Here is an 11,197-nt window from a genome sequence, read left to right on the forward strand (position 1 = left end):
CACACACACACACGCACACACACACACACACACACACACAATATTTAGATATTTTAGATGTATATAAACAATATTTATTTATTACATATTTTAATACTTTAATAAATAATATTTTAATGTATATACTTTTTCAAATATTATCTATTATTTATTCAAATGTATTCAAACATTTATAAAATATTATTCGTTACCCTCTTTCCTGTAGAGCTTGACAAAAATTTGCCTTAAGAACAGCACCAGATCCAATGCAAACCACTTCAATACTCCACCGACCAGCAGCAAAACAAGAAACGTGCAAATGCATGCCAGAATCACACAGAACACCGATGCTAAAATAAAACATGACATAACGCAAACCTCAATGAAACAACAGCGCCACAAAACAAGGCTTTGACTTTTAGTTACGATTTATACTAATATTAAAACATCACAATGATAAAATGGAATAAAACAAATTTAAAAATGTTAATAAAAATATTAATATTAAAATAGAAATCTTTATGAAGTGTTGTTTATCCAAGTATTAACTTTGCTTACTAAGCAAGACACACTACTCACAAAATTGAATATACATAAAAATACATATTTTTGGGTAAAATAATGCAGTTTTAATTAAACGGAACTATATTCATATATGGGATGATAGGATCTCACCTCGACTCTTCAAAGTGACTGACACAAAAATCACTTCAACAGAGTCTTCAGCTTTGCAGGCAAACTCAGAACGGAGGTCCGACTCAGAAACTTCAGTGATGGTCAAAACTGACTGAATGGTGCCATCCATCCTTCTGGAGAAAAACAGCACTGAGTATCTGGTCTGTGTCATAGCGTTTCTGTTCATATCAGAGATACTACAAGTACTAGAGCAGAAGGTCAGCTGGGTTTAGTGTAAATATGTCCAATTATTTTGTGCCCTACTTTTCTGAAAATGTAGTTTAACTCATAGTTTGTAGAAGGAGATTTCCACCTGTATTTCTGCTCATATCCATTTAACCCACTCGGCCTGATCCCATTCTTCTCCCAGCGAATAGAGCACCGGTCACACACAGTCAGTCCAAAGAAGACTGAGCAATTAAGGATCACTTCTGAACCTGAGAAACAAGAGCAATCAAAGCTTTCAGACATTACATCTTTCCAGAGTTCACTATGAAAACATGCTGACATTTTGGTGCATAAAAAAACAACAACAAAAATACTGGTTAACCCAAGATGTTTTTTCTTGAAATTGGGTGTCTATTTCTCATGAACATGCCTGCAAAGTTTCAACTCTCGGACGTGTTGTGGATTCGAGGGTATTTACATTCATATATTTATGCATTTGGCAGACACTTTTATTTGAAGAAATTATGCATGCAAATTTAGCTAGAAATCAAACAATAATCTTGGTGTTGCTAGCGCCATACTCTACTGTTTGAACTTCAGGCAAGTAGACAAAAATAAAAAATTTAATTAATAGAAATATTTTTTGAAAATATTTCATAATACTTAAAAAAATATTAAAAAAAAACCATATATTCTCATGTTTATTTTTTTTTTTTAGAAACGTGCGAGACATTTTTGGTGTGTGAATTTTTGGTGAATTATATTGAATACAAATTAGGGTGAATTTGATCCTGTACAACTGTAAAAAAAAAAATCGGTGACATTTACGGTAAAATACCAGCAGCTGTGGTGTTATTTCAACAACAAAAAAACCATCAGATATGAAGTGTCATGCAGGGAATTCTGGGATTCTTCAATTTACGGTTTGTCACTGTAAATTATACAATGACTTTTTCTTTTTCACTTCCAAAAACCGTATTTTTAACAGTATTTTACTGTAAAATTACATTAAATGTAATTACATTTATTCACCGAATATATTATGGAAACTCACCGTTAACCAGTTAACAGGTTTTTACTGTAGCATTTTTACAGTCTTTTACTGTTAAAATCACAATCATTTTTTCCAGTGTATATAACAATCGATTTGTAAACAGAATTTTAACATAATACATGCGTTAAGAAAGAAAAAATTAAAAAACATTATTTGAAGAAATGCGTGCTGTGTTGAAGATGTACATTTGTATAATCTTACATTGTACATTTGGCAATCGAACCCATGATCTTGGTGTTGCGAGCGCCATACTCTACTGTTCGAACTTTAGGAAAGTGCACATAAAAAAATCTACATTTCAAAAAAATGTTCAAAACGCTGTTTATAATATTCACATTTTGTGAAATAAAAAATTTATTAAAAATCATTTGTTCTCATGTTTATTTTATGTTTTTAGAAATGTCTGAGAAGTAGCCAACTTTTTTTTTTACATGCTTTTTATAGTGTTATTTCTGGTTGTACAGAATTGTACAGAATCCAATTCAGGTGGAAAATACAATGTTTACATTTTTAGCAGGGAAAAATAAGAGAAAATAAAGCAGCACTATGATGGTAATTGATTTGAATGTGTTTCCTCACCCACATCAGCGAACACAACGGAGTTATTGATGGGCAGCAGAAACTTTGGAGGACTGCTGATGGTCTGTTCTATGAACAAGAGGAAGATCGTGTTAGAAAATGTCATCTATCACAGGTGAACCACAGTCCAGTGATGAAGCTACCTTTGATGATCAGTCTGCGAGATCCAGAGGAGTTGTGTTTTATCCCGTGATGCTCCCACGTGCAAACACAGGTGTAAATGCCCTCGCTTTCTTTTGAAGAGTTAGGAATACGTAAAACACGAGCAAACTCTTGGTTTGGAATAAGAGCGAAATTCTGCCAAAAAAGAAAGCAACCTTTGATGGAGTAGATGTAAACATAACAGTCTAATTCACACTTTGCACGATTAGTTAATCGCATTTCAATTGTTCAATATGAAAATAATTTCATATGCAAATATCACAGCAGTGGATAATCGCAAAAATAGCCTAATAATCGCATTTTTATTTCACAATTCTTTTCTTCCTCAGAATTACGGGATGTACACAGAATTGTAAGATATCAAATTTTTCTCACAATTCTGAGTTTATATCTCACATTTTTTATTTGATTTTTTATATTTTATTTTGTTTTGTTTCCGCCACAGAATAAAAAACTAAAAGAGGTATTTGTATTGGCGATTTAGTTTTCAGACTTTTTAATTCTGACTTTTTTCTTGAAATTTGCAAGTTTATATCTCACAATTCTTTTTTTCTTAGTTTTTTCTTAAATTGCGTGTCTTACAAATCTGACTTTTTTCCCCCTCACAAGTTTGAGTTAATGTCTTGCAATTCAGATTTTTTTTGTTGCAAATGTTATTTTTTTTGTTGCAATTTCTTGATTTTTTTTTTTTTTTCTCAGAATTGTGCTATGGAAAAAAAGTCAGGATTATAAGATAAAAAGTCGCAATTGCCTTTTAAACATTTTTTTTTTTTTTATCCCAAGGCAGAAACAAGCTTTCATACACTTTAAGGAATATTATAAAGTAAAAAATGCAATTCATGACCCCTTTAAGTACACTGAAAAAAAAAAAAACGTGGTGCAGGATTTATTTTAAAAGGTTTTTCACTCAGAAATTGATAGTAAATTCCACAAAATTGGTATTTTTGTATTTATTCATTTTTTTTGTATTGTTGTCTAATTTAATTCAATGTTATCATTCAGTAAGTGTTTAGCAATATGAGTGAACAGTTGAATTTTATATAACTGAATATAACATTTGCGGTTTTGCTTTAGTCAACATGAAATTCTTCTTCTGTGATGTGAAATATTTCCAAGTAAACAGGAAATTCTTCTTGTGCATTGATCTGATCTAATGTTGAGTAATCAGCGTCTCTCGCTCTCTTTTGTGACTCACACACTGTGAGTGCACATGCAGTCAAATGTACCGAACATCCACCCAAACAGACCTTATACCAGACGATCGAGCCCTGCTGATATTCACACACGGGACAGTAGATTCCCGACACCTTCTGTTCGGGCATTGTGTGGTACAAGAGATCCGTGCTGAACTCCTCATAAACCACAACTTCAGTTTCAAATTCATCACACTCATCCTCTGCATACCACCTACAGGACAACACACACATTCATATCAGCTCATGCTGATTACAACAGAAAATCGCTACTGTTCAAATGTTTGGGGTCAGTATGATTGTTTTTGTTTTTTTAATTCAGCAAGAATGCATTCAATTATTAAAAAGTGACAGTAAAGGCATTTATAATGTTTTATAAAATATTTCTATTTCAAATAAATGCTGTTCTTTTGAACTTTCTATTCATCAAAGAATCATGAAAAGTAAAATGTATCACGGTTTCTGCGAAATATGAAGCAGCACAACTGTTTTCAACTTTGATAATAATCAGAAATGTTGCTTGAGCAGCAAATCAGCATATTAGAATGATTTCTGAAGATCATGTGACACTGAAGACTGCAGTAATGATGCTGAAAATACAGCTTTGGTCACAGGAATAAATTACAGTTTACAATATATTCACATAGCAAACAGCTATTTTGATTTGAAATAATATTTCACAATTTTTACTGTATTTTTGATGGAATACATGCACCCTTGGAGAGCTGAAGATACTTTTCTCAAAAACATAAAAAAATGTACCAACCCCAAATTTTTAAATGCTATTGCACATGAATTAAGTAAAAACTCATTTTAATGTCAAAATTCATTCTTTTTTTTTTTTTTTTTAGGTGTGACTACTTTTTTAGTTCTCTAAATGTTGATATAACATGCATTTAAAGGGACAGTACACCGAAAAATGAAAATCCTCTCATCATTTACTCATCCTCATGATGCGCCAAGTGTATGACTTTCTTTCTTCTGTAAAACACAAAATAATAAACTTCAAACTTGGGTTTGTTCCTATAACCTATTATATGACTTCAGAAGATGTGGAGTGTTGTTCTTGAGTCACATGCATTACTTTATGATGAGCATTTTCAAAATATTTCCTTCTGTATTTAATGAATGCATGTCATACAGGTTTGGAACAACATGGATGTGCATTGAGAGCTGAATGGATGTGTGTGATCACCAGCGTGTGATGTATCGTCCCGTGTCGTTCAGGTTTAACCAGAGGATGTATAAAGCAGACTGGTGGTAATGGACGCGCTCGCTCCCCTCCGTCCCGATCTGCTCCACCTGCTTTGTTCTGCTGAGGTTTCTGAACCAAACATGCAATCTGTTTTCAGTCTCTTCATAGCACTGGAGATTCGGACAGGGCAGATATAAGGATTCTCCAGCTCTCACTCGCCGTGTCGTCTTTGCATCGGGTCTTTCACACTGAACTGATAAAAAAGAGACACATGAGTTTCAGTCCAGCTGTTGTGTTGCTGTCTGAATGACGTGGTTTTACTGTACCACCCAAACAGTTTGGACAAAATCATTTTTCCTTTCCAACCAAAAAGCATCCCAGCATCCCCTTTCAACCTAAAATCCATTTCTCAACAACCCACATATCTGTTTTTTTAACCAGATATGCGAATGTGAAATTTTCATGCATATGAAGAGACCAGAACACATTCAGTCATGAGGAGCAAAATTATCTAAAGTATCTGAATGCTTTTGAATATTCAGTTCAGTAATCCCTTCAAATAAATAAATAAAAATACTTTTTGGACAAAAAAAGTTTTCCAGACTAAAAAGTATCTCAGCATCTTCTTTTAATCTACAATGTGTCCTTCTTCAACAGTACAGATATCTTTTTTTGTTTTTTATAAATAAATAAATGAATAATGTTTATTAACTATTATTTTATTTTTGGACAAGATTTTTTCCAGATTAAAAAGTATCTCAGCATCTACTTTTAATCAAAAATTTGTCCTTTTGTCAACAGTACAAATATCTATTTTTTTTTTTTAATAATAAATTAATAAAAACATGTTTATTAATTAGTTTATTTTTGGACAAACGATAGCTACTTTTAACCTTAAAATCTGTCTAATTATTTTATAACAAATATGCTGATATGAAGTTAGCTGATGAGTTTAGGTCATATGAAGACACCAGATCAGATTCAGTCAAGAGCAAAATAATCAGAATTCACATGAATATTCATATGCATTTTAGTTCAATAATCCCTTAAAATAAATAAATAAATAGGTCAAATGATTTTATTTTTGGAAATAAATGAAAAATGAAGAATTTTATGAAAAATCTCTCCACATGCAAACAACCCTAATATCTATTAAAAAAGTGAAAATAAATAAATAAAGAGGTCAAAATGTACTTTTGGACAAATTAGTTTTTCTTTGCTGAACAAAAAAAAACATCTCAGCATCTTGTTTTAACCTAAAATATGCCAATTTGTCAACAACACAAATTTCTATTTTATAAATCAATTAATCATAACATTTTTATAATGTGCTAATATGCAGTTCATCTTACCTGTGGAGTTTAATGCGTATGAAGAGACCAGAACAGATTCAGTCAGGAGCAAAATGATCTGTAACATCATCATCATCATCATCCCTGCAAAGCATATAATCTCAAAGTTTAAAAGGTAAAACTTCAGTTTATATCTATTTTACCATAATTCAGCACCATATTACTGACTCTAAAAGAAAAGAAAGTGAGGTACCTTTATGTCTGCATATGTAACGGGCTCCGGATGAGTTCAAGTGAAGCTGATGACTGACGTTATTTCAGTTATTTGCAACCGGTGTGATACGAAAAGACGAAAGAGGATCTATCGCAATTTACTCAACTCTTCTATCACATAATCTTCACTCTGTCTCTCATTCTTGACCTTCTGCTTTAGAAAACAGGATATCATCAGAAGAGATAAAAGGGATCAAACTAGTTTTAACCAGTTCATAAAATGCTAAAAGGGTTTACATTTTGGGCCTTTTGGAGCAAAATCAATAAATACTTTTCATTACATTAATATTTCTGCATGTGGAAAATGCTTTTATCCAAAGCAACATTGCATTCAAGGCTTCAGTAAAGGCTTTAAGTTTGATAATCCCTTCAAAAAAATAAAAAAATAAAATATAAATAAATAATAATAATACAAATTAAATAAAAATACATAAATGCATATAAAAAACAAATGTATAAATAAATAAATAAAATGTATAAATGTCAATAAATAAATAAATACCTCCCCACCCCCAAACATGAATTTTATTTTAGAGTATCTGTTTGTTTTAATCAAATCCAGTCTGTCCTGCTTCTATTTGTACAGATTCACAGGAATGATCACAGGAGACCAGAATCAGAATCAGAATCAACTTTATTCGCCAAATGGTGCAAACACACAAGGATTGTGTGTGTGTGTGTGTGTTTTAAGGAGTTCTTGTTACATACATACATGACATTGAGAACAGAAAGAACATTTAAATAAGTAAGACTAAGTAAATAAATAGTAATGTGATATACATCTGGAACAGAAGATCATTACTTGTCGAGGCAGGCATCAATATGGTTATCGTTCATAATTACAAGGTTAGTGGCTAGAACAAACCCATAACCTTAACTTCAGCACTCATCACAAAATATTAGCTCCACTGACACTAATGACTCAAATCACGTGTTTTGTTGAGGAGAGTGTGCAGTGATGTATTTAACGCAACATTTAACACAGGTCAGATTTAACACGGGCAACCGATTCTAGCACTCCAAATTCTATTATTTTCACTAAAAACAGACCGTTTAGAGCAGGGGTGCCCAAGCTCGGTCCTGGAGGGCCGGTGTCCTGCAGAGTTTAGCTCCAACTTGCCTCAACACACCTGCCTTCAAGTTTCTAGTTATGCCTAGTAAGAGCTTGATTAGCTGGTTCAGGTGTGTTTAATTGGGGTTGGAGCTAAACTCTGCAGGACACCAGCCCTCCAGGACCGAGTTTGGACACCCCTGGTTTAGATATTTAGACATTCTAGAGAATAGTTTCTAATAGATGCATGTATTTGCATTCACTGTTGGAGTTTAGGCGGCTGAACGCAGCCATATGATGACACGTTCAGAGCTCATGCATAGAATTTATCTGGAAATGAATCCACCAACATATCAGAATCAGAGCAAGAACTTCCTGTTTTCTCTTCAGTGCAGAGTAAGGTGATCCAGCGATCTTTGACGTGACCTGCAGTGGAAACCCCCGAAATGATGAAAATCACTCAGATCAGCTTTATTGCTCTCAAAACATGCAATAGTTACATTTATCATTCATAATAGTTGCAATAACTTGTTCTTACCTTATTATTTTACTATTATCAGTTGCAAGCAATGTAGCAATTAATCTAGACAGCAAATTTTGCAAAAAAAAAAAAAAAATTATAACTTTGATGTTTGGTTGACAAAAGCCTTGTTTGAAAGTTTGAAATAACTTTGAAAAGCTTGAAGTTTTTACTTGAAGTCAATGAAATGTTATTAATATGTTATAAGCAAGGTTCTAACATGCTGCTAACTTGTTTTAACACGTTAACATGAATTAGCATGTTGCTAACATGTTTTAACACCTTGCTAGTATGTTTTAGCATGCTGCTATCATGATTTAACGTATACATATTTCAATATGTTGCTAACATGATTTAACATTTTGATATCATGATTTAACATGTCGTTAACATGTTTTAGTGCTTTAGTATGTTGCTAACATGTTAACAGCATGATTTAACACATTGTTAGCATTAATTAGCATGTTGCTAACGTGTTTTAACAATTTGCTAGCATGTTTTAGCATGTTGCTATCTTGATTTAACGTATGCATGTTTTAATATGTTGCTAACATGATTTAACACATTGCTAACATGTTTTAACATGTTACTAACATGATGTAACATTTTGATATCATGATTTAACATGTCGCTAACATGTTTTAGTGCTTTAGTATGTTGATAACGTTAACAGCATGATTTAACACATTGTTAGCATGAATTGGCATGTTGCGAACATATTTGAACAGTTTGCTAGTACGTTTTAGCATGTTGCTAACATGATTTAACATGTATGCATGTTTTAATATGTTGCTAATACCTTGGTAACATGTTTTAGTCTGCTTTAGTATGTTTCTAACATGATTTAACACATTGCTAACATGTTTTAATATTGCTTACAGCTTAAATAGTAGATCAGTATATCTGTTTCTTTGTAATTAATTGTAAAATTTACTAGAAATTTCTGAGTGAAAATAGTTTCTATACTAGTTTTTTTCAGTGTATGATATTTAACAATTTATGAGAGTGATTTATGACATAAATCAGATTTTCACTGATTTATGTCATAGCCTATAAAAGCATTTGTCACAAGATTTTATAAAAAAATATTGTTTACTGTTTTTCTCAAAAAAGATTTTACAATATTTACTCTGACATGTCACAATAACTGCCACTTGTAAAAGCTCGCTATATTTATTCTTATATTAAATAATTCTGAAAAAATATGAATAATAATAATTAATAACAAATAAGAAAAAATGAAAAGTAAACAAACAAATAAAAAGAGTAGAAACTCCTGGCTTAACTGTAAACACAAAATACCCAACTGCATATGCACTAGTTTAACATGCTGCATTAAAAAAAGTATATAAAAATAATGGAGGGAAAAACAGAGTTCCACTGAAAAAACAAAAAACAAATTCTATGTACTTCTATATACATATCAGTTCATTTGACCTGCATTGTTAACTTGCATCACCTGTCTTTTTTTTTTAAATTTTTTTCTTCACAGTTACTAGATACTTGGCAAAGTTTCTTCACACAAATGCAACAAAATTCTCTACCCAAGTACACACACTCATGCATTGCAAGCTCGCATACTAAGGGGCCGTTCACACAGAACACATCTTTGCATTTAATACTGCGAGAGGCAGCGCTCAGGAATAGTTTTTAAAAAAGCACAGCGCAGAATGCCTCCTCCGCCATGTTGCCATGCCAACTTGCTAGTGTAAACAAAATCTTGCAACACTTGCCCCGCCTCCGGGGTCTTCTGATTGGTCCACTGCTGTGGAACTGACATTGATGAGCGGCGCTGCATGGCGCTGAAAGGTTTAAATTCTTTTCACTTGACACGGCGTCTTAAAAACGTGGCGCTCATGTGCGAGACGCGAGCATAACGGTCTAGCACACTGGAATAGAAAAATGCATTCTTTGTGAACGGCCCCTCAGTGTGCATTCTTGTGTTTCTCGCAGCACACTTGACTTGTGTAATCAATACACATTCATAACGAGTTCAGGTACTTGTGTAGAGTGTCAAAGAGATCTCAAATCACCGTCAGCTCTTGGTTCTTCCGCCGTTTCGCTGGAGGCATTCGATAGCGCATGTATTTCCAGAAGCTTCTGTTCCCCCGATCACTGGCGTTCTGCCTCCATTTGAGGATGTCTTTAGTGCGGCTGATGTATTGCAAAGATTCGGGCAGCAGAGCCTCTTCAACCCCGTCCTCCACCTGCACCAGGATGACTTTCAGACCCTGCTTCACTAAAGCATCATAGAGACCCACCCGCTGCTCGTAAGCGGCCCATATTTGGTCAAAGGAAGTGGTTGTTTCTTTCAATTGCACATCATGGTCTGATATGGGGAGTTTATCTGATAAAAGGCTCTTGCTGGCGTCGGTTTGAGGCGACACACAGCTCTGTGATGTAAGAACAATGATCAGCCTTCTACTTCGGCTCATTCTGTCAGCAATGACTTCATGCACCGCTGAAAAATTAAAGTTTTTGAATTAAATGTTTTTAAGTATGGCTGTGTTACATTAAACACTCAAGAATTAATCCATTTGGACTAGACCATTGTAATTATAAAAGAATAAGGGAGCATATTACATTTTATTGTGTTTTAAATTCTTACTGACAAATGGGCAAAGCCTAGGATCGTGGCAAATTAAAAAAATGTAAAATTACAACTAATTAGTATTTGGGGTGAAAGTAATTAGTCTTTTATACTTCGGCTCATTCTGTCAGCAATGACTTCATGCACCGCTGAAAAATTAAAGTTTTTGAATTAAATGTTTTTAAGTATGGCTGTGTTACATTAAACACTCAAGAATTAATCCATCTGGACTAGACCATTGTAATCATAGTTAACTAAAAAGTTATTTTATTAAATAAAAATAAAATAAACATTAACTGAAATAAAATATAATTTTTGTTTTTAATTCAGCTAGTTGCCATTTTAATTAAGAGAATTAATTACAACTTCTCAATTTAATTTATTTTTACTTGATGTACTACAATAACTAAAACTGAAATATAAATGAATATAAACTATATATATATATATATATATATATATATAT

General features: G+C 32.9%; 2 protein-coding genes across 4 annotated transcripts in view; both read right to left on the reverse strand.

Annotated features, from left to right (window-relative positions):
* The window catches only part of il1rl1 (interleukin 1 receptor-like 1), a 7,934-nt gene extending 1,303 nt beyond the window's left edge, over nt 1–6,631 (reverse strand). Inside the window, exons 1-9 of the mRNA XM_016469349.1 lie at nt 6,551–6,631; nt 6,358–6,441; nt 5,006–5,258; nt 3,849–4,024; nt 2,599–2,772; nt 2,456–2,524; nt 968–1,091; nt 655–788; nt 192–329 (exon numbers count right to left, since the gene is read on the reverse strand). Coding sequence (XP_016324835.1) covers nt 192–329; nt 655–788; nt 968–1,091; nt 2,456–2,524; nt 2,599–2,772; nt 3,849–4,024; nt 5,006–5,258; nt 6,358–6,439 — 1,150 coding nt within the window. The 5' untranslated portion in view covers nt 6,440–6,441; nt 6,551–6,631. The remainder of the gene's footprint in view (nt 1–191; nt 330–654; nt 789–967; nt 1,092–2,455; nt 2,525–2,598; nt 2,773–3,848; nt 4,025–5,005; nt 5,259–6,357; nt 6,442–6,550) is intronic.
* Nucleotides 6,632–9,890: 3,259 nt separating this feature from the next.
* The window catches only part of il1rl2 (interleukin 1 receptor-like 2), a 15,284-nt gene continuing 13,977 nt past the window's right edge, over nt 9,891–11,197 (reverse strand). For all 3 annotated transcript variants that reach the window (XM_016469373.1, XM_016469372.1, XM_016469374.1), the window contains one exon: nt 9,891–10,602. In XM_016469373.1, the coding sequence (XP_016324859.1) occupies nt 10,166–10,602 (437 nt within the window). In that variant the 3' untranslated portion in view covers nt 9,891–10,165. The remainder of the gene's footprint in view (nt 10,603–11,197) is intronic.

The sequence above is a fragment of the Sinocyclocheilus anshuiensis genome, unplaced genomic scaffold (genome assembly GCF_001515605.1).
Source record: "Sinocyclocheilus anshuiensis isolate Anshui unplaced genomic scaffold, SAMN03320099.WGS_v1.1 scaffold1005, whole genome shotgun sequence".
Classification (NCBI taxonomy): domain Eukaryota; kingdom Metazoa; phylum Chordata; class Actinopteri; order Cypriniformes; family Cyprinidae; genus Sinocyclocheilus; species Sinocyclocheilus anshuiensis.